The sequence below is a fragment of the Pinus tabuliformis genome, chromosome J (assembly GCF_031772625.1).
Source record: "Pinus tabuliformis cultivar Carrire ecotype Pingquan chromosome J, CPIR1, whole genome shotgun sequence".
Classification (NCBI taxonomy): Eukaryota; Viridiplantae; Streptophyta; class Pinopsida; order Pinales; family Pinaceae; genus Pinus; species Pinus tabuliformis.
The window spans coordinates 904,957,853-904,982,809 of NC_142295.1; the positions used below are offsets into that span (position 1 = coordinate 904,957,853).

The window sequence follows — 24,957 nt, forward strand, 5'->3', positions numbered from 1 at the left end:
TGCGCAATTCCAGTTGGGAAGGACTCTTGGCCTAGGGACAGATTTGCGCAATTTCTTGGGCCAAGCAGCCACTATCCTCTAGAAATGCACAAAAAAATCCTGGAGGCCAGTGTTGGGCAGGAATGCGCAAATCTAGAGAGGAAGGTAAGCCTTCCTTCCCCAGATTGCGCAATGCAGCCTTAGTGAAGGCAGAGTCCGGGCCAAGGTTGGCCCGACTCACCGATTGGCAACTGAAAGCAACTAAGACAGTAAATGCATGACAACACTAAGTGATAGCAGAAGTGATTGACAGCACATGCAAACCATGAATGAAAGATTTAACAAACAGATCAACGTGCATGTGGGTGAGGCAGTTCGTCGATTGGGTGAATGTCCGTGAAAAACAGTTTCATGCAGGCAACAGCAGTGAAATAGCAACGAAAACTGAAACAGAGCTAGGAAAAGCTAGTATATATGTAAACGACAACAAGCGTTCAAAGAAATCAAGCAAACAATACTCCCACAAGTGAAAACACAAAAAGCGACAGAAATGCAACATAAGGCATGGGAAGCGGTCTTACCCTAAAACAGCTGAGCTGAATGTGCCAACTGCTCTTAGATATGATGTGGGATGTTAGAGCTGCAAGGTTGATTTGAGGAATGAGCTTTGCAGCAGCCGGTTGATGAGTTTTGATAACATTGAGGTTGTGACGCGCATGCCACGAATCTAGGGGAAGCGACACTTGGTGGGAGGTTTCGGAATTGCTCCTTGCATGTACCCTCCAACTGCTAAACATAGATCCCTGAAACAAGGGATGCCTTTGCATGCTACCTTGGGAGAAGCAGCCCATGCATGCAAGTTTGTTTTGCTCAATCCTGGAGGGAACCGGTCAACGCAGATGCACATGCAAGAGATTTCTTGACTCCTGAAGAAAAATGCGCATTTCTGACTGGGAGATGGGCTAGCTGCCCAGGAGATTTGCACAATTTTTGGGCAGAGCAGCTCACTACTGCCGAGATTTGTGAAAATTTTGGGCTGAGCAGCCTTGCTGGGGAAATTTGCACAAATCCTGCTGGGAGTGTTGGCAGGAAGGATTGCGCAATCCTGGAGCCCAACAGGCTGCTAGAGAGGATTGCACAATTTCTGGAGGGAAGGCTGGTTGCTCTCCAGAAATGCGCAATTTTCAAGGGGAAGATGCTCAGCCTGTAGCTCAACCAAGTCCGGGGGAACAACTTGTGAGGGGAATGTGAGGGGAATGGATCAAGCTATGACTAGCAAGCGACCTTTGTGCAAGAAAGACACTGAAGCTTGCGAACTTGATGAAGCAAGGAACGCTGCTGTGAAGGTTGGAAGGGAGGCTCCTAAACGAGGCTAAGGAAAAATTTTGGAGGGTGGTTGTAGCCGCTACAATGGGGCACAAGTTTGTATGTGTGTAACAGAGAAACCTAAAGCTTATGTGGGAGAATTGGGGTGTTGATATCTTGGCATGTTTACATTCAGGTCAATTACTTATATATCTCAGTTTTTAGTATATATCACATTATGCTGAGTTTAAGCAAAATGGTTAAATAGTAGCAATAGTAGAAGGGCCCTTGGCCTTCCTGTAGCCACTGATTCAATTTCATGCAGTCATAGTATAAATTTAGTTTTGAAAAATTGGGTTTTCTCTACTGGTTCAACAACGCTGAGGTTTCTTCCATTGCACTATACTCGTCCAATTTCCATTGAGTTATCATAGAAACCTAACCCTATTAGTAAGATGTAGCCATTCCAAAAGTGAGGGCTTTAACAACCTGATTCATACTAGCATCTAGCTTATTTGTCAGTTTTTCAAGTTGCGATGCTCAAAAGTAATATGTTTGTGCGTTTCTTCCCCAAACAAAATGGCATTCTATTTTCCATATTTGCCAAACTTTCTTGTCAAGATATTTGATTTAAAGAAGCTCGTGTTGACCTCCCACGCTATGTTGAGAACATGGGGCTAAATAAGCACCAAGAAATATTTGAGCCCTGATTTTCACCAGATCAAAATGAATAAAGCTCTTTTCTATGCCACTCTGAAGTAGATTTAAAACATAATCCGCAAGTTTTTTCACTTTCTCTAGTAGCTGAAGTATGTAGGAATTGCATCAGCAGGTGTTCTAATGCTAAGGACTCAAGAATCCAAGGCCACCACCACCAGAGAAGACAATTTTTCTAATATAAACATGTTGTGCTTGGCTTCATGATAAAGAAAGATATATTCTGGGAAATTCTATGCATCAAATGCTCATTCTGCTGATCTTGGTGGTGTTGCATCATTTCCATTCACAACAATACATAATTTCTAATTCTAGAGAGGGATTTGCATTAGTAAAGAAATTGGGGGTATATGGGGAGCTTGCTTAATGCAAGGGCTTATATAAAAGTTTTTTGAAACAATAAAATATACAAATTATATCATTATGGAGAGTAGTTCCATACTTTGTGTCAGCATGATCGAGTTTTTTCGGGTCGAACTTGAATTCCAATTACATCTAGATGGGAAAAAGGTATTGACTAGTTTCTTTCAAATTTACAATTAGTGCAGTTAGACCATCATTGTTCACGCCTATGTTTGACATGATACATGAAGTTTCAACGGAACAAATGCATGCAGGATGAAGTTGAAGGATTCATAAAATTAGTATCTGGTAGGAATATGAAGGCCAATGTAAGCTGGAGTATGCTTGATATTTTTTTCTATGCCTAACAACAAGATAAGCCTGCGCCTACCCTGTCCTAAGTTGCAAAGCAGCAAGGAATGGGGAAGCAGGCTTTTGAACACACTAGGAAGTTTCCTCTTTATTTACATCCTTATTTTTCAAATATGTGTCATCATGCATGCAGAGTCTCCTTTGTATAGACCTTCATTCTTCTTTTGAGATTACTTTGTCTTGACTGCCATTGATCATGAAACTGCAACAAATATAAATTGTTTTTCTTACTATTATCTATGAGGTAATATGGTAATATTTCCATTATTAATGAAGATGAGTGCTTAATAAATTCATCGATGATGGATTCCATCTTGATATGCAATTCAATATCCTTCTCACATTTTTCTCCTGTGATGTGCATAATAAAACAAAAATCTTTCTCTGTATTAAAATGAATCCTCGATCTTGCGTGAGGAGATTATTGTCTATCACGCTATTTAGGTCCATGATTCCAGAGATGTACTAGCGAAAAATTAGAGTTTTTCGCCATGTGAATTATTTATGCCCGACATATGATTATATGAGAGCTAACGAAGTTGTTAAGATTAAAACATTCAATTTGTTAAGATTAAAGTCATTATCACATAACTACACGAGTCATTTTTCAGTTACTCAATATACGGTGATCCTTCATGGGATCATGTTGAACACCAAGATTGAATTGTCATTTATGTATTTTGAGCATGATATTCCTAATTGAGGCTTTCCTTATTTTGTTCATGTTGTTGCTCTCAAGAATTAAAGTGAACCGGAAGATATGAGTTCTATCTTAGGTTTCGTTGTATATGAGTTGTATGTTTCGATGTAGTTTTTTATAAATGAAATTAGTGGATGAAGTTTTTTATAAATGAAATTAGTGAAGGGAAGTTTAGATTAAGGTCAATTTTAATGTTGGATGGAAAAATAATCTATGAATTTATCAAAATTTCAAGAAAATCTGTTTTAATATATTATTTATTAACTAATAATCACTCAATACGGAAATTATGGATTACATGCATTAATAATTGTGCTGAGAATGGCTTAAAACTTCATCCACTATATTCTTATTATTATTATTATTATTTTGATATTGGTTTTTCCATCATATTATTATCTTTTATTATTGCTTTATTTCTTAACCTAATGCCAGTGCAGGTTCGAAATACCACCATATTATTATCTTTTGTTATTGCTTTATTTCTTAACCTAATGTCAGTGCACATTCTAAATACTTCTTGCATATAGTTGCTTATATTGTTGGCAAGTTGAGAATTCACAAGCCTTGAACTGATGTGTTTTAGATGTTAGTGGGAAAAATGGGGCATAATCACTCAACTACAACCAACAATTTAGAATTTAGAGGAATTAATGACACAAACTAGAATAATTTTTCTGTGACCTATTTTATCTCACCAACAATATCAAGAATCATGCAAAATAACACAAAAGCCATTGTAATAGTTTATCGCCCATATTTCGCAAACAAAACAAGAATTATAATAAGAAATATATCGTTGGTGAGTCACAGACATAGTTTCTTTCACAAACAAAACAAGAATTGTAATAATAAATATATCATTGATGAGTCACACACATGGTTTCTCAAAACTGACAATGCTATGGAAATGTTTAATTATTGTAAATGCCTTTCGTAAATTTGATGGTGCTTTTCAAATATAACGTCAATGGCCTCGATACATTCACCGAAACATTGGGCCGAGCTTCTTCCTCCGCAAAAATTACAGTGATGCTGGCTGAGAGAACAGGTTGATTGAGGCGACTTTGAAACTTGAAATGGGTGGTTTGAAAAGAGTTGTGCGGAAAAGGCTTGCGAATGTCAAAGGGAGGGGAAGCTGAAGCCAGAGGAATAACAAGCAGGGGAGCAGGCTGAGAGCGCCCACAGCCTCCACGACTGCCACCTCGGTGACAACTACCGCGACGACGCACCATTGTCAAAGTAACAGGGCAGCTTGAAGGAGATGAAGAGCAGGGCGAAACAAAGCAGGTGCCGGTGTAAGGGAGCCAGTGATGAGTTACGAACCAGACATTCAATGCCACCTTCGAAGCATTGCAAGGATGCAAAATCTGAGGCAGGCTAATGTAGGGAGGCCAGAGGTAAATAATAGCAGAGAGAGCCGAGGCAGCCATAAATGGAACTTCGGGCGAAGTGTCTCGAATAAACTGCGCATTCAATTCCGAATGCCAATTGATCTGCAAGTACTCATTGTAATCCATCTTCATCCGCGGGAGAGCTTGGGATGATGTGCTATCCTGCCACTTGCAGGACCAGATGTCAGCTCGGCGTAGACCCTTCATTAATGTAACATAAATGCACCCGCATCCGGGTGTGTGTCTTCTACCTGGTGCTTGGGATTCTTCACAATATTGTGGTAATTCATTATTTGGGAGGCCGAGGCGATGCTGGAGAATGATCCTATATGAAGTTCCAGCCTTCATTCCACTCCAAGATTTGCAAGAAAGTTTGCCACTTTATTTCCTTCTCGCCGAGTATGCTTGATAGAAATGGCCCTGTGTCGAGAAAGCCAGATATCAATGAGCTCAATCCTTTTTGCCATTCGCCAGCTGTTACTTACCTTGTGCGAGGGAGTGCCTTGCATGATTTTGGAAACCATATTTATAATAATCTGAGAATCCCCTTCTATGATTAGCAGAAAGAATCCTTTGTCTTGAGCTAAGATAAGACCCTGCCATAAGCCTTCCATTTCCGCTGAGTTGTTAGTATCCCACCCTTTTGAACCAAAAAAAGGCAAAAGAGGAGTTCCCTGATGGTCTCTGAAGATCCCTCCAAAGCCTGAATTACTTGGATTTCCTTTTGAGGCTCCATCGAAGTTAAGCCTTATCATATTAATGGGAGGAGGGATCCACTTTGTGGGCAGACGACCTAGCGAAGGTAGATTTCCTTTGGAGATAATCTCTTGATTCAAAGAGTGCCTTAACAGAGACCCCATAAACCATTTCATCTATTTATTAACCTACACCATTAAAATTATTTACTAACTAAAAATACAATTTAAACAATAAAACATATAATCTCACACATAATTATATCATCAATTTCTATAATAAAAAATAAACAAAATATAAATCACTTAAACTAAAACATTACAGAAATCATAAACCAAAATTAATTAAAAGGGATGTATATCTTATTTTATCAGATTAAATAATAATCAAAATATAAATCAATTCGGCTGGACCGTTACAAAAATCATAAACGAAAATTAATTAAAAATATATATATCTTATTTTACCAAATTAAATAATTTCGCTGACACAGACCTTACCATATCTCAGCACATCCTTATTATATTTATATTTTCTTTAGTATCCACGTCATTGTTGCAACTTGCAGTGTATCATTTAAAAGGCGAACAAAGTCCGTTGAAGGTGGAAGGTGGTCACCGTTTGTGAACACAACGAAGCGACAGCCACTGACAACCTCCCCGATAAAAGAGTCGCAATGGCTATCGAGCCTGTCATAGGGTATTAAATGTCTGTTTAACTGCATACTCCTTAAGTCGATAACACACACGCGTGGTGTGTTGATAAATAAAAAAAATAACCGCGGTGTGTTATGGGCTTAAGGAATAAACGGACATTGAATATGCAGCTAAGCTGACATTTAATGCCCTATGGCAGGTTCGTTAGCTATTACCCAAAAAAATCGCCTCAGATTATTTTATCCCTCTAGATATTTCACTTTTACTAATTATCTCTCTGTACGGATATGATATGAGCTGGCTAAATAATAATAGATTTATTATTGCAACGGAAGAAGGTAACTTTGACGGGTTCCGATAAACACACATTTTAACTTCTATTGATGATGGAGTTGAGTCACCGTTGGTGTCGCGATCACTGATAATAATTCAAAAGATTTGAATTATTATATAAAAATTCAAAACCAGTTCATATAAAAATAATTCAAAAGATTTGAATTATTATATAATAATTCAAAACCAGTTCATATAAAAATCTGATCCTTTGGCTTTTCAAAAGATTTGAAGGATTCTCTTTTGCGTTCCTCAATTCAATTCCAGAAAACACAACGGGATTCGATATTATTGACTACTATGTTCATTTGCAGTGTTATTGATTGATGTTATTGAAAAAAGTCACTTCTTAATGTTATTGAAAGAAAGCTATGTTCACTTGTAATTTATATGGGGATGGGCTTTCACCCCTGCCAAATGCCTCTAGGTCTTAGGCCATTAACCTATTTCGTTAAATCCCAAGAAAACAACTTTTAAACGAAACAAATGTAATTTTAAAGCATACTTTCAACCCTAAATTGATGCAACTTATAAAATCTATGTTAACTCTGGATCTACCAAGGGCCGAGAGGGATCAAATCTCTTTTCACTCTAAAAGAGGTTTGCATCTCAAAATATTTGATCCCTCTAGGCTTTGTAAAGTCAAAATTAAGATGGATTTAGGTTGGCTTAATTATTAATTATAAATATAATTATTAATTTTATGTTTTTTTTAGTTTAATTTAATTTAATTTTTCATTAATTTTTATGTAATTTGACACAATCTAAATGTTAAACAGACATGACATTATAACATCTCTACCATACTAGACTCTAGAGTGTAGCAACAAAATATTCGATCCCTCTAGATATTTAAAAGTGTCACAACAAGATATTTGATCCTTCTCTCTAGATATTTGATCCCTCTCAATACTTATAAATTCCCAATTAAAATAAATATTATTTATTTTATTTTATTTTTAACTAATTTTTATATGATTTAATCAAATTAAATATTAAACAAAACATTACATTACAACATCTCCACCATTAAATTAAAAATACCACTTGACACAATAACTTATTAAAATTAAAATAGATCAAATATATCCTGCATTCTTGAAGGGAAAAGATGAAGCTGAGGTGAGGGTGGTGACATCAGTGAAGGGAGAAGAGGATGCATTCTTGAAGGGAAAAGATGAAGCTGAGGTGAGGGTGGTGACATCAGTGAAGGGAGAAGAGGATGTTTATTGCAGGAGCGGTGGAGATGTTGACACGCTAACATTGGTGTCTGCCACTCCTCAATCCCACAATTTAACACGCTAACTTCCCCTCATCAAAGATGTTTTTGCTGTATTCAGTTGCTGTATTTTGTCTCTCGAATCTTCGCAAAATCGACCTTTTTGAAAAAGCAAGGCCTGCGATTTACATTTACCTGTGGACCACCCTCGTACAGAAAGGTTTTGGTAGGTTATAATTTGCTTATTTAGTTTTTTAATGTTGCAACGTCAATGAAAATATATAATATATATATTTTTATTGGAAAAATTATAAAAATATATAATATATATATTTTTATTGGAAAAATTATAAAAATATATAATATATATATTTTTATTGGAAAAATTATAAAAATATATAATATATATATTTTTATTGGAAAAATTATAAAAATATATAATATATATATTTTTATTGGAAAAATTATAAAAATATATAATATATATTTTTATTGGAAAAATTATATATTTATAAGAATGTATAATATTAATTTTATGAAAAATAATTTTATATTTTATATGAATAAGAATACGTATGTTTTGATTCTTGTGGTATCGTTTAAATTTAATAATAAGGTTTAAAGGTATTATAATAAAGTATTTTTTAAATTTAAATTTAGAAAAATAATAATTATTTTTCCAACTATTTTTAATATATCTAATTAAAAGCAAATATAATATGTAGAATTGTTATTTGTATTTAAGTTTTATGTAAAAATTAATTAATTTTACATTTAACTTTTTTTATTACATAAAATAAAGTTGAGACATTATTATTGTTATTATTTTCAAAAATATAATAAGAAACTGTGACCATAGCAATCTAGGACGATTATTGTTTTTTTCATAAAAAAAAATTGATAGTTTTTCAAAGTGTTTAAAAACATAAATTTATGTTTAGCTACCTTATTGATATCAAAAGAAATGTACAACATGTTTGTGATGGTTTTTGTTACTCCTCCTCTCTCCTACCGAATATAAACAAAGGGGTTTAACTCGGTTGCCCATTCTACCAATATCAGTTATCCCTCTAATCATCATATTCCTCATATAATGAATGGTTTTGAGGGATTACCTACAGTAAGATTCCTGAGACAAAATATGGTAGAATAGAAAGAAAATATTCAACTCTTTAACACCCAACCTTTTTATTTTATTTTAATTTTAATTGTAATTATGATAAGCATTTAATAAACTGCTATAAAACCATACAATGGACTATAATGCAACGGCATCAAAATTTATTTGACTATGGCAACCCACTACGCCAATCCAACAATGGAAAAATGATATAACATTAACCACTAATAATTTCACCAGAACATATGAACATTCGAATGGCTAGATTTTGTGATGCATTCAATCCGCTTACTCCAAATAAGGATCAACCTTTGCTGCGCAGATCTGATAAATACGGGCGCCATCATCTTACCTCCCACAATAGATGGAGAACCTTTGGCTAAATGGCCTCTTGGCCCTCGCTTCCGGTGCTTCACGACTACACAAATCAATGGATGGCCTTTTAGCCTCTACAACCCAAATTTATGTATGGAATGACCCTTTGTTCATACGTTGTGTCTATGAACGACCCTTTATTCATACATTGTGTCTATGTGGCCCTCACAATAGAGAAACATGCTTTAGTGGGTTAATGCACGTTAATAAAGCATGATGGCCCCACCCTCCAATGACCAGAGTGGTCAAAATCTCAGTAATTGGCGACCTTATGCAACATGATCCACTCCTTAGCGATGGGCTCGTGGCCTTCCAAGCACGTATGCAAAACGCTCCCTAATACTAGTGTAATGTATATATGGCTCTGCATCCCTCAACGTATTAGATCTTAGACCCAACCCTTACGCAATTCGTCAACATGATAATTCGCAGATGCAATCTTTTTGTAGTGATAACGAACATGCCAAACTTCTCTGCGATTAACCTTGCCACCTTATGTCAATGCTTTTAACCAATGACCCAATAATAATAATGTATTTTTTTCTTAAATAAAAAGAAAGGAATTAATATCTGCAAAAGATCTAGATAAGATCTTCTCATCCTTTACAACTTACATGGACAAATCTCATAACCCTTCGATGAAATCAAAAAGATGGGAGAAATTGAACCAGCTAAGGTGGTATCTAGTACCACTCAAGTTGGGTTTCCAACTAGGGTGAGATAGGATCCCATCGAAGCTAGCCTGAGGATCTCACCTAAAACCCTCACTTGTAGAAAACTCGTCTAGCTTCCAAATCAAATGCCAAGAGAGAAAATCAAATTACATACCTTCCCTAGACCCCTAGGATCTCCCAGAGCGTAATGTTTAACCCAATAAAGATCCCTCCATATAGGGAATGCTTCTCTCTAAAGGCTAATACTTTTTCCTTCCCAAAGGCTTTGTGAGGATATCATCAACCTAGCCATCCATACCTGGGAGCCCCATTGCTCCTCCCAGTAGCATATAGATGATGGCACACAACTCACTAAAGAGATTATTCAAAACACATTGTCTTACAGCTACCCATTCTAGTAGTAGTGATTTTAGCAATCCTTTGTTTCTTATACATCTAGTATACCAAATCAAAAATCATGTTAAAGAAAATATTTAAATAACCTTACTCCCTCTCACTTAGGGAGACCACAAGCCTAATATTTTCTAATTCATGAAGGTGCCCCAGTGCCTATTCTACATAATTTTATTTCGTACGACTAGACTCTCTCTGGTTTAAGATGCATGTTGTAATACAAAGGATCCACCTGGCTACCTGCTCATCTTGGGATCCAATAACTTGAAGAATTACCAATCAACATGTGATGCTTCTGACAGTTCATTTCCATATGGAAGTCCTTTGCTATAATTACTAGGAGGGTTCAACAGAGGACTCCCTCTGAGACAGATAAGATACAACATTCTTCAATTTGTAACCATGTGTCCTACTCATCTTCTTCAAGACCCGAACGTAGCTTATTAATTCATAAGGATCTTGTCTTCCCTCTGAAGCCTCTTCATCAATTCATAAGGACCTTGTCTTCCCTCTAAAGCCTCTTCATCAATCAGGGAGGCTTAAAATACATCCCTCTCAATGAAAATTTGAACGAGTTCATCTATCTGGTGTACTTGTTGTTCCAGTCAATGTAGGATCACACAGTATACACTATCCCGGTTAATCGGCTAATGGTAACATATTGATCCAGTCAACTATCTAGGCCATACTATAAATTCTAAGAACGTTAATGACTATACATTTTTAGCGTAAGAATGGTCTACAAAGTCTGCATACTGCATTAATATAGACATCTTCAGTCCTTGCAACAATCACATTCTTGTTTTCCATATTAGACAATCCAGTCATACAAAGGTTCATATAACAACACTAGTTACATAGTATGCTTATTCTTCTGAGATTTCAATAGAGAGGATTATAAGAAGTAACCCTTTGACTATTTAGAGACCGTGACATATCATAACCATAGTAGTATAATATAACAATATTCTCAGTTTTGTTAAGACAATACCATGATGGTGATCCAAGCTATACTCCTAATTTAGATTCATAAGGTTTAGTTATATGCCATTATTAGATTCCAAATTGTGTTATTATAAGGTTCTAAACTACCTTCAATGAACCACAAAAATCACCAAAAGGGTATCACAGGGATGACTGAGCTTGAGTGTCATGATAATCCTCTAAGAGATCCAAACTTATCTTGTCAATGCAAGACATATCACGGTAGTGTATGGAATGACAAACTTTGCATCTACTAATCATTTATTTTTACATTCACACAGGTTGCCCATACCATATACCATAATGGCTAATATTCTACACATAAGCAACTGTTCTTGAAGGGTTCTTAAAGGATTTCTTTATAACTGCATACAATCTGTATGGCATTGACACATTCATCTAATGTATTTTCATTTTTCATGTATTTGAAACAGACCTTTGGTATATCAAAATATTATGATGCAAGTCTTCAGACTTATGACATAGCTTCTATTATGATGATAAGAGATTATCTAAGAATACTTTAAACTAGATTGTAGTGATGATGCATACCTCTCATTCCAATGATGCGAGAATTCATTGATATTTAAACTTAATTATCACATTATAGTATGTTATGCATGGAAACATTTATCAAGTTAGGAACCAAACAATATGTCAAGTTGAAAGCTCTTTAATTTTGTCAGCTCTTTATTTCAAATGCCACTTAAGGTTTATGAAAGAGGGTCTTAACCAATCTTATTTGGGCAACCTGACTTCAAAAGACATATGCTTGAATCATAGACTTTCGATTATGCTTTACTCCCTTTTGACATATATAGTCTTCAAGAGTGTTCAAACAAAAATTACTATTAGCATATACAAACATTATATTTCGGTAATTAGACATATTTACCAGGAATTAATGCCCACCATAATTTATGGAATTATTTGCATTCTTTAGGTAGGAGTACAAATTAAATATGTTGTACATAAGGATAGTAACAACCCCAAAAATTTAACACTATGTCTAGACCTTTCTCTACCAAACTTGTGATACCATGTTAATTTTTATGGTATGTTTCATGCTTGCAACAACTACTTCAATGGCTTATAATCATTGACATTAATTGTAGATAGAACATCAACAATATGTACAAGAAGATTTGATTACAACTGAGGGTCCCAATTATATACCTAGGTAGATACCCATTCACAAATGGTCATGTCCTTGGAGACATGACTCTTCAAGGCTAATTATTAGTTAATTTTTCATTATTTATGATTGTTATTATTTATAGTGTTTTATATTATTTTTATATACTTTTTATTCATAGCAAGCTTATAGGAAGGGGAATTAGCCCCTAGTTACAATTTTAACAAATCTCTATTTATTTCCATGAATTAGATGGATTCTTGTACTGGAAGTAGGTTTCATATGGAATAAATTCAGCAGAACTCCGTATAGAATAAATTCAATAGAACTTCGGGAATAAAATTGGGTTTCTAAAAGGTCCAATCTCTATATTTTTTGCGTGGGGGTTATAGTATGAATAGTATTGTTTGCATTCCCCACAGTCGAATATTCAAACGTATCCAGGGCAAAGAATCTTACAAAAATTGCAACAACTCAAACAACAAAGAGTGATGCAACTTACTGTTGCACTTCATTTTGGGTGACGCTGACCTTTGCTCATCTGGTTACAAGTGTACCGGGTTACAGTTGCTCTAAAATTAGACTTTGTCTCAGGGTGCAAGAGATTTCAGAAATGTACAGGCGACTGGAGAACTTGGATTTCAGAATAGAGAACACGGCAAGCTGAAGCAGACTCGTCATGAATTCTGATGGGGGTGGTAGAAAAAACGTCCTATCAAATGGAGCCTGCAAATGGTAATCGAGATGAAGACAGAGAAGGGTATTCAAGACAGAGACAGAGAAGGTGGGAAGATGGAGACAGAGAGGGACGGGGCCCATGGCGAGTTGACAGGGGTCAGTTAGAGTAGTCTCGTCGACGACAAGTCGACACAAAACCCAAAGGGTAAATCGACGACTCATTAGACTACTCTAATATTAACAAGTAATGTTGGTGTGATGGAAACTATGGTCGAATATCTTTTATATGGGAATTCATGCTTTCATCAAAAACAAAAGAGTAGGAATTAATGGAGTCATGTCAGTTTTTTGACAATGATTGTGAAAGTTGATAATGTTAAATGAATATTGACCTAGTTGTAGAAATTTGAATAATATAACACTTATTCACGGATATTATCCTTATTATACACTATTTGCGGAATGCATGCATAATACATAACCTCCTCTACCATTGATCATCAATTTGTAGAATTAAAAAAACAATCGCATGCGCACATTGAAACATCAATCACACATATCAAAACAGTATGTAATGGGGAAAGAATACAGCTGAAAACCCCCAACTATCTGTATATTATAATGATAGAGAACATGTAACAATACATAGTACAATACTCCTCACAAGTACTCAGTACTATCTCCACATGCTACACACAAACTAGCTCAAATCTGAACAAGTCACGGGTTCAAATCTCCTCCACTGTTTGCCTGCCTCTACTGCGCAATCCAAGTTGAGAATAGATCAGATCCAAGTTCGAATTGCCTTTGGCTTGTACTATGCAATCCTCATTGGAAATATCAATCAATGATTGTGCAAATCTCATGCACAACTATAGTCACAACTGATAGTAGTCTCACCCTTTCACCCACCTCTAACACTTGTCTCCATTGAACTGTCCATGCACTGAGTTAACTGATGTATTCTTTAGTTGATTTATGAGTTAATAATTAATTCACATCACTCATCACTAGTGTATTTGGTAGTTAGACTAAATACAACTAGTTCAACTAAGTCAAACTGAACACAACTCCATCAACTCCTCAATCAACTCCACCAAACTCAATCACTTGAGTTCTAACTGAAGTCCATCATGTAATAGCTCAACTAACCCATAGGAAAAGCATATTTCCTTCTGGAAGTTGCATGTGCCACATCCGTAGCTCGAACTGAAGTGCTGCAAGAGGATAAGATAATGTTTATAGTCCAAATATTATTAAGAGCTAATAATATTCGACTGTTCTATTTTTTGACTGGCAGTCTAAAAATAGACTCTGCCCATATGTCTAAAAATAGAGGTCCATCTATTTTTACCAACATGACCAATCATCCATAAATAGCATCCGGCAACTCATAGACCATGATCCATATGTCTAAAAATAGACTTTGCGCCAAAAATAGCCTGCAGGCCCACTTCGTGAAGGCGACTTCTTTTCACTAATCTCTATCATCTTGTTGCATTTTCAACACTCCCTCTCAACAAGATATGGATTATCTGCAACCCCTATCTTGCCTCTGTGGTATTCGAATTTGCTCCTGGTGAGCGCCTTCGTCAAGATATCAGCATCCTGATCCTCCATGGGAATGTATGAAAGTAACATGATTCTTCGCTGCACACAATCTCTGATATGATGGTACCTAATGTCGATGTGCTTGGATCTATCATGAAATAATGGATTAGCCGAGAGTTTAATGCAACTCTGGTTATCACAATAAATCACATTAGGCTCCAAGTGTGACCCGAACACCTCGACCAGGATCTTCCTCATCCATATAGCCTCGCATGCAGCCAAACTTGCTGACATATACTCGGCCTCTGCTGAACTGAGTGCCACGGATATCTGCTTCCTGCTGTACCAAGAAAATGTTGTCGACCCGATACTGAAGATCCCTCCAGATGTGCTCTTTCTGTCCATTGGGCTCCCTGCCCAATCTGCATCCGTGAAGCCACATAGCTTCACCTCATCCTCCTGTCTGTACCACAATCCATATCCTGATGGGCCTCTGAGATAATGCAATACATGCTTGCCTGCCTTCCATAAGAGCTTGGTTGGCTTAACCATAGCTTTTGAAAGCTGGTTAATAGCATAGCATATATCGGGTCGTGTATTGACCAGATACATAAGTGACCCCACAAACTGCCGATAAACAGTGGCATCCACTACCTCCGCTGAAGTGGCATCCTCCTTCTCAATGACTCCGTTGAAGAACGCAATCTTCACATCCATCTGATGGATGTGCCACCCCATCTGCACTGAGAGAGCAAGAATCATCCGTATGGAAGAATACCTTGCGACAGGTGCAAAGGTCTCCTCATAATAGATCCCCTCTATCTGTGAGAAGCCTCGGGAAACAAATCTTGCCTTGTACTTCTCCACACTCCCGTCAGCTGCCTGCTTCACTTTGTAGATCCATCTCACACCCACCACTGATTTCCCCTCCAGTCTTGGGATAATCTCCCCTGCACTCTTTCTGACAATCGAATCATACTCTTCCACCATGGCATCTACCTATGCGGGATCCTCCACAGCTTCCTCGAAAGAGGATGTCTTAGTCACGACACATTTGCTCACAAGAGCCATGTATCCAGTGTACCGATCAGGTGACTGTCTCTGTCTGTTCTCTGCTGTATGTGGTCCTACAACCTTCTCTGCATCTTGAGCCAGTCGCTCAGCGTTTGTAGTGCGCTTTCGCCCTCTGATGGTTGGCGCTGCACGAGTGGTCTCTTCCACTCCATGAACTTCATCTTGTGGCTGATCCACATCTTGAAGCTCATCCTTAAGAACTAATAGCTCCTCTTCTGCATGCAAGTGTGGCTCCCTCTCAAGCGAACACTTCATGGCTTTCTCCTCCTAAAATTTGATATCCCGTCGCACAACAGTCTTGCGACTGTCTGGCAAATACACACAATATTTGTGGGGCGTATCAGTGTATCCCACAAATATCCCAACCTCTGCGGTCGGCTCCAGCTTCTTCCTGGCATCCTTTGTCACATGCATGTAAACAGGAACCAAAAATCCTCAAATGGGAAATATCAGGCCTCTTACCAGAATAAGCCTCCTCGGGTGTACTCATGCCAAGTATCTTGTGAGGACAACGGTTCTGCACATATACTGCAGTATTGCATGCCTCTACCCACAAGTGAAGGGGTAGGCCCTGATAATGCAACATCGCCCGCGCAGCACCCACAATCGTTCTGTTCTTCCGCTCAGCAACCTCGTTCTGCTGTGGGTTATGGGGAGCTATGAGCTCTCTTCGAATCCCTTCTGCGCTGCAGAAGTCCTTGAACTCGCCAGAGATGAATTCACCACCATCGTCGCTCCTAAGAGCCTTCACCTTCTTCCCTGATTCCTTCTAGACCAGTGCTTTGAACTCACAGAACTTTGAGTATGTCTCGCTCTTCTTCTGCATGAGGAAGATCCAGCACTTTCGAGAGAAATCATCAACAAAGATCACATAGTACTTGTGTTTTGCTGTCGAAGCTACTGAGAAAGGTCCACACACGTCTGTGTGAATTCTCTCAAGGATCATCGTGGCGCGACTATCCTTCTCGTGAAAGGTGGCTTTCACAAATTTTTCCAAAGTGCACCCCTTGCATTGATCTGACTGCGCAAGAGTGCCTTTAGGAAGGCCGGTAGAAATCTTTTGCAGTATCTTCAAGGCTCCATGGTGAAGGTGGCCCAATCTCCAGTGCCACAACTCACCATCATACCGGCTCACCAATCCTTCTACCTTGCATGCCATTGCTGCGTAGCCATCCACATGTCATTGATAAAGGTTCTCGACTCGAACCCCTATCTTCCGGGTTTCTCCAGTTGTCTTACTGCGCAGGAAAGCCTTTCCCTCGCTGAAGACAACATCATATCCCTTGTCTTATAACATCGCCACAGAGATAAGATTCTTCTTCAGTCCTGGAACATGCATCACTTCCTTCAATACGAAGGGTTTACCAGACTCCCTCTCAAAGGAAATGGTACCGATACCAGTCGCACTGTATCTACCATCATCGCCCATCTTGATGTGCACTCCAAGATCTTTCTCATCCAGATCCGAAAACAAATCTCGATCTCCTGTCAAGTGAAAAGACGCACCACTGTCCAAGAACCATACCGATCCCATCACACTTGATACCAAGCATGCGATCAACGAAAAATCTAGCTCAAAACTGCAAGGCTAAGGCCTCTCCCACTGCAGATCCAGCAGCTTGCTTATTTTTCTTCTTCTGCGGACAATTTGTGGCATAATGTCTGTGCTGGTGACAGTGAAAGCACTTCACCTTGGACATGTCCTGCTTCTTGCCTTTCACATCGGAATGAGAAGCTTTCTTGTTCTTCCCCTTCTTTGCTTTGGCAGCCAAAGCGCAATTTTCTTCATCAGATGCCTTTGATGAAGATCCGTCCTTGGTATTCCGCCTGATCTCCTCTTGCACAAGATCAGACCAAAGTCTCTCCCATCCTGGCAATTTCTCCCGACCATTGACAGAGTCCTGATAGGAATGCCAACTCTTTGGAAGACCAAGGAGAGCCAAGCTTACCAAGTCCTCATCATCGACAGTCACCCCCACACTTCCCAGCTCATCTTGGCATTGGGTGAACTTCGTGAGATACTTGGGCATACTGTCTCCTTTCTCACACTTAATGTTTCTGAGTTTATCATTGAGCGCCAACTTCCTCTGGTCGCTCTTTCTTTGGAATAAATCTGTCAATGCTTTCCACATCAAGTATGGAGAAGCCTTTCCATGCAGGCTGGATACAATGTGATCCTTCACGCCCTCCAACAGAATCCTTCAACACTTTGTTGTCTTCTTATGCCAAGGCTCAAGTTGAGCAGCATCAGTAGGCTCTGGGACCTCAACATCTATGAACTCCTTCAACCCATTGTCATCTAACACCGCCTCCATCCTGTCTTTCCATGAAATATAATTCGAGCTGCCTTCAAGGGCATACTCCAATCGCAATCTGTTGAAAGACATTTCAACTTCGACACCAAGAAAACACTGCTACAAATTCGAATTCCACCAGCTCAAAACTCAACCGCTTCTGATCTAAAATTCGTGAGAACAAAGTATTTCTCGTACAGAGATTGACTGTATGGGCATTTACCAGATATCTCACCTTCCGAAAGAAGGATGAATCCAGAGGCTACCTGGCTCGATTACAGACTCTGCCTGAAGAAATAAAATGTAATCACTTTCTGAATAATAGATATTATGATCAACTTGGCTCTGATACCATGTAGAAATTTGAATAATATAACACTTATTCACAGATATTATCTTGATTATACACTATTTGCGAAATGCATGCATAATACATAACCTCCTCTACCATTGATCATCAATTTGCGGAATTAAAAAAACAATCGCATGCGCACATTGAAACATCAATCACACATATCAACACAATATGTAATGGGGAAAGCATACAGCTAAAAACCCCCAACTATTTGTATATTATAATGATAGAGAACATGTAACAATACATAGTACAATACTCCTCACAAGTACTCAGTACTATCTCCACATGCTACACACAAACTAGCTCAGATCTGAATAAGTCACGGGTTCAAATCTCCTCCACTGTTTGCCTGCCTCTACTGCGCAATCCAAGTTGAGAATAGATCAGATCCAAGTTTGAATTGCCTTTGGCTTGTACTACGCAATCCTCATTGGCAATCTCAATCAATGATTGTGCAAATATCATGCACAACTATAGTCACAACTGATAGTAGTCTCATCCTTTCACCCACCTTTAACACTTGTCTCCACTGAACTGTCCATGCACTGAGATAACTGATGTATTCTTTAGTTGATTTATGAGTTAATAATCAGTGAATTAATTAATAATTAATTCACATCACTCATCACTACTGTATTTGGCAGTTAGACTAAATACAACTAGTTCAACTAAGTCAAACTGAACACAACTCCATCAACTCCTCAATCAACTCCACCAAACTCAATCACTTGAGTTCTAACTAAAGTCCATCATGCAATAGCTCAACTAACCCATAGGAAAAGCGTATTTCCTTCTGGCAGTTGCATGTGCCACATCCATAGCTCGAACTGGAGTGCTGCAAGAAGATAAGATAATGTTTATAGTCCAAATATTATTAAGAGCTAATAATGTTGGACTGTTCTATTTTTTGACTGGCAGTCTAAAAATAGACTCCGCCCATATGTCTAAAAATAGAGGTCCATCTATTTTTACCAACATAACCAATCATCCATAAATAGCATCCTGCAACTCATAGATCATGATCCATATGTCTAAAAATAGACATAGTCTAAAAATAGATTTTGCGCCAAAAATAGCCTGCGGGCCCACTTAGTGAAGGCGACTTCTTTTCACTAAGCTCCATCATCTTGTTGCATTTTCAACACTAGTTTTTTGGGGCCAATGATAAACAGAATATAATTGCAAATCAGTTTGGAATTTCATTTTTACGGAAGTTAAATTTGTGAACTATTTTTTATTTTTTATTTTTATGGTTAGTTTTTTAATATTATAATATTGATAATATAAATTTAAAATTATTGTTAAGTATTTTGTTTGCGAAAAGTCTTTTTTGAATTATGATAAATTTAAAACTCATCTCTTAAAAACTTACTAAATTAAAATTAAAAAAAAAAACATCAATAAACTAATTATAAAATTCTCTATTCAATTAATATATTTACTAATTATTTTAAGAAATAAAATATTATTATTATATAATAGGCGTGGTGTATATTAAAACTGGGTTTGAGGAATCTTGTTTTTTATATAAATGGATGGACACGATTTGATTTCAAGAAAATATTTGTCATCTAATATATTATCTAATGGATGATATGAAAAGTAATTAAACGTTTTTCAGTTTCAAATTAAAAAATAACATATTTAATTTAAAAATCATTTATTTCATCTTATTATATATTTAATCTCATTTATTTCATCTTCTTGTATATTTAATCTCACACCATGTGTATACATCTAGGTTCACGCTGAGATACAGACACATGGGCTCAAGCTGTTATTCTTTATCTCACATCATGCATGTACACCCAGGCTCACATGGGCTCACGTTGTGAGATACTGTCACATGGGCTCAAACTGTTTTGCTTCCCACCCATCAGAGTTTAGTCTACGTGAGAAACAATCACATGGGCTCAGGCTGTTTTGCGTCCCACCAATAAGAATTTAGTCTATTTCACATGGAGCATTAGAGAAAGGGTTTTTGGAGGTCGTGCATGTGACCATGTGGGCTGGCGTGTTATGTCCGTTGTGTATGCCACCTACTTTGCTAGAAGCCTATAGCCATTAACCTACAATTGTATTTTATTTTTAATTGTTGCAAGAAAGTGTTGTTGGTCGTTATTTTTAAATGTTGCAAGAAAGTGTTGTTGGTCGTTAGGGAGAATATTTTGGTCCAAATTTTACACATTGTTTTTATTTTAATTCTGAACTATAATATCAAAAAGAGACTTGTTCCAAAGTGTTGTTTACTTTGTGCATGAAAAATGAATGGATGGTTATAGTTGTATGTTGATTGAAGGTATTATATATGATATAGTCTAATTTATAGATGAAATGGATTTTTATGATATTTTTTCTAGTTAGTTTGAATTAAAAATCTAGTAGAAATTTTTAAAAACATGAGTTTAAGTTGTATAATCTGTAAAATTCGAGTGTTTGAGGGGTTTTTCAGGGTGTTGAATCCATTTATACATTCAAAAATGTATTTTAGATAGCAAAAAATTATGTTTTTTTCTTAAAATTGTTTTGTTAAATCGTCATAAAACTATGCCATTATATATTAGTGTTTGTAGTTGTAGTATAAGACAACTAAGTAATTGGTAGCTTGGTTTGTGCTTAAAGTTGGATAAATATATATATAGAGTTACCCAAGCTATTAATTGACCCATAAAATAGTGGAAATTCAAGCGCTCCTATAATCATATTTTTTGAACCAAATATTTGCCAAATTCCCAAAAAAAAAAATTCGAAACAAATTTACAACACATATATATATATTAACCATATTAATTTATTAATATAATAATGCTAATAAAATAAAAACAATTAACTTTAATCTAAAAACTATAATAATCCAAACTACCTAATCATTTTAACAGCATTCCCTACGCTAATGCTTTGATCCTCTATCTTTCAAATTAATAGATATCCTCGATTATGATTTTTACGCCGTAAGGCGTTCCCCTCTGAAATGAACTCCTCCAAATGCTTTTCTGTCTTAATTGTAGCCATTAGATCTTTTATTAGACGATTGAACAAAAATCAGCCGTCTAATTTAATAAAAAAAAATGTTTTAAAACATTAAAAACCCTTAAAAAAAACGTAGGGCGCTTTAGGTCCATTGGTTCGGCTCTTGGAATCTGGGAGCTCGTTGTGTAAAGAAAAGGCTGCGGCGGCCATTGGAGGGCTAACGAGCAATGCAGAAAATGCTTGGGGAATTGAGGCTTATGGTGGGGTTTCAGTTCTGATTCATATTTGCAAATCGGGAACCTCAGCTGCACAGGCCATGGCTGTAGGGGCGCTAAAGAATGTGGCTGCTGTGGAAGAGACAAGGAAAACGATGGCAGAAGAAGGGGCGATTACTATTCTGCTCAATCTGGTTTCTTCTGGTATGCCGTCTGCGCAAGAAAATGCAATAGAGTGCCTGCATGCAATGGCTTCCCAAGATGATAAAATGCGTCAGTTGATTGCCAAAGAAGGCAGAATTCAAACCTTGTTACGTCTTTTATAAGAACCCACTACGCCCAAATCGCAGGAGCTCCTTGTTTAGGCTATGTTCTGCAAGTGAAAGACTTCATCGGATTTGAAATCGGGAGATAAGTTTTACGAGTTGATTTTTTCCAAGTTCTAGGTTAAGCGGTAATATGCAATTGAATTTGTTGGTGACTCCCATAGCTCACCACCTAGGTTAAGTGGTAATATGCAATTGAATTTGTTGGTGACTCCCATAGCTCACCACCATACCAGCTCTGTGTTGTGTTCTGTTAAACGTGTATAAAATTCTAACTTATTTGGTGGTTCTGTGTTGTGTTCTGTTAAACGTGTATAAAATTCTAACTTATTTGGTGGTTCTGGATAGATGCATTGTTTTGTTTATTTATTTATTTATTTTTTTCCTTCCAATTTAGGGTAAATAATCTTGCCTGGGATTTGGGTTACATAGTCTTGGAGCTACCAAGCCTGGTACATAGTCTTGTGTGGGATTGTGGGATTGGAGCAAAGCCTAGGGTACATAGTCTTGACTGGGATTAGAGTGTCCAAACCTCCGCACTTAAGGGTTGAACCACATACTCGGACCACATACTTGGACTGTACCACGTACTTGGACTTTTTGTTTAGGAATTTATGAATGTACTGCAATAGATATTGGCAAATCATTAAACAAAACAAAAGAGGTTTTCCACTTGATTATGTCCTCTAAGAGGTTTGAACATGGATCTCATTTCTGAGAACCTAAGATTGTGCTTGGCCATCAGTATACCCAAATTTCCTACCCCTTACCTACACCTGCAATTGGGGTATTGTGCATGAGCTCTTGATCTAGTTTGTAGCTCATTACAATCTTCTTTCAGGGCAATCCGACATGCCAATCTTGCATGAGCCCTTGCTCTTACATCTAGCTTATTACAATCCCTTGTCAAGGCAATCAATCAGATATGCCAACATTGCATGAGCTCTTGTTCTTATATCTGGCTTATTTCAATCTCTTGAGGCAATCCAATATGCTAACACTGAGTAGTTGGAGAATCTAAAACAAACATTTATAAGAGAGTGACCATCAGTATTACTTGCTAAACGCCAGTAGATTTGTGAAGTAAAGATACTTGTAAACAGGTTTCATATCCATGACCAGATATTCTTATGAAGGATGCGCCTCCAGAAAACATGCCCAACATGCGTTAAGTTCCCACAATAGCTGCAATATTAAGGTTTGTTAATCTGTTTTCTGGACCTTGCCTTTATTTGGTATAGTCATGTACAAAATGAACCAGTTAAGGTGCCCCGTTTTTAAGGAATCCTGGATATCCTGAATATTTTTCACTTTTTGTGCTATGTTATGTTTGTCAATGATTGAAAAACCACCTTCAATTATGTTTGCTTTCGATAGAAACATTGAGGATCATCTTCTCGATCAAGGCTTGTGTAATGTGCAAGACTAATCTTTGTGGGGAAATCACCGTTGTACACTATGATCCTTTAGAGCCTTTCAGGATTTTAGACTCTCTTTCAAAATGTTGGTATTTATATCGGGGCCTACCTTCTAAAGAGTGGTTGTTACCGACGGAGTCACAAATGAGGCTTTCCCTCATTGCACAGTCCAGTTGAGACCATCTGGCGTTTATTCTGGAGCTGCAGATCTACATGTGCCACAATGGGGATTTCATTTGGATTAGCTGGAGATGCATATTTTTCAGTGATGTCCACTGGATTGGTGATGACTATTCATTTGAACTACTTCACTTTAGAGGGTTCAACACTGCATACAAGTTATAGACTTTGTATGTATTGTGGAAACTTTGCTGTAAAGTACCGATTTGTTTCCTCTGTTCTTCTCTTTACAGAGAGAGGCTAAACTTGTATTGTACATTGAGACAGGTGCTCAAGAGTTCCAGTTCTAGTCCTGTTGATTCTGGAACAGAGCAATAAGCCCAATCTTAGTCTAGTTTTCTATTCTTTAAAGACACTATAAATCTCCAAATTAAATTATCATAATAATATAATTTTAAGGTCAAGGCCTATTCAGATATCAATTATTTGAATAATTATAGGAATGATATAATTTTAAGGCCAAGGCCTAGTCAGAGGCCGAATTAACAGATGAAATCCCTTTGTTTATGGGACAAGAGATGACCTCTGTGCAGTGATGATTTGACTACATAGTCTATGCAGGTGTACATACTTTACCCTCGCTAGACTCAAATTGGCCTAGTCAGACACCAAATTAATGGATGAAATTCCTATCACCTATGCACAGTGATAATTTGAGTCTATGCACAGTGATCTCGAAAGACAGAACACATGTTCTTAACTGATAGGTCCTCTCTAGACAGTAGTTGCCACTCCTTGATAGTATGAGATTTCTTTGCTCCTAGTTATATCTTTCCTGAGAAACCAAATTTGTTCTCAAAGGACAGAACACATGATCTTAATTGATAGGTCCACTCTATAGAGTAGCTGCCACTCCTTGATAGTATGAGAGTTCTTTGCTCCTGGTTATATCTTTCCTGAGAAACCAAATTTGTTCTCAAAGGACAGAACACATGATCTTAATTGATAGGTCCACTCTATAGAGTAGCTGCCACTCCTTGACAGTATGAGAGTTCTTTGCTCCTGGTTATATCTTTCCTGAGAAACCAAATTTGTTCTAGGTACTGTCTTCTGTCTAAACTTGCAAATATGTCTTGGGGTTTTAGTTTGTGTATTTGAATTTCTAAGTGCGAATATAGTGAGAATTATGCAGTGGATCATGATCGGTTCAAACTGACGTATTGGGATTTTCCTAAACAAATGCTGTAAACTTCATAAGATAGAATTAATGGCAAAATTTCTATGTGCAATGTGCAAGCAAGAACACATACTAAACAATTTGTAGACTTGGATTGTAGGTCATTAGAGATATTCATTGGTTGTTAACCAAAAAAGAAAAGTCTCATTTTTGTGTTCTGAACTGAAGCCCTAGAGTATGTGGATAACTGCGGAATTTCTTTGTAAGAATATCCTGAAAAAGTTCTATCCAAGAAAAGCTGGTACAATGAAATTAAAGCCTTGTGGTTCTTGAAAATGTCAAATTAGATTTCCCAGTTGTGGAGTTAATATCTTCCAAAATT

The 24,957-nt window shown here is 37.2% G+C and overlaps 1 protein-coding gene across 5 annotated transcripts in view; it reads left to right on the forward strand.

Annotated features, from left to right (window-relative positions):
* The first annotated feature begins 24,723 nt into the window (after nucleotides 1-24,723).
* The window catches only part of LOC149229640 (uncharacterized), a 60,926-nt gene continuing 60,692 nt past the window's right edge, over nucleotides 24,724-24,957 (forward strand). For 3 of the 5 annotated variants that reach the window (XR_016247309.1, XM_089375884.1, XM_089375881.1), the window contains exon 1: nucleotides 24,743-24,876. Coding sequence is in view for 2 of the 5 variants with exons in the window: in XM_089375884.1 (XP_089232010.1) it covers nucleotides 24,813-24,876 (64 nt within the window). In the remaining 3 variants the exon portion in view is untranslated. Of the gene's footprint in view, nucleotides 24,877-24,957 lie in introns of all 5 variants that reach the window. The other 2 variants (XM_089375882.1, XM_089375883.1) reach the window with 1 other exon arrangement.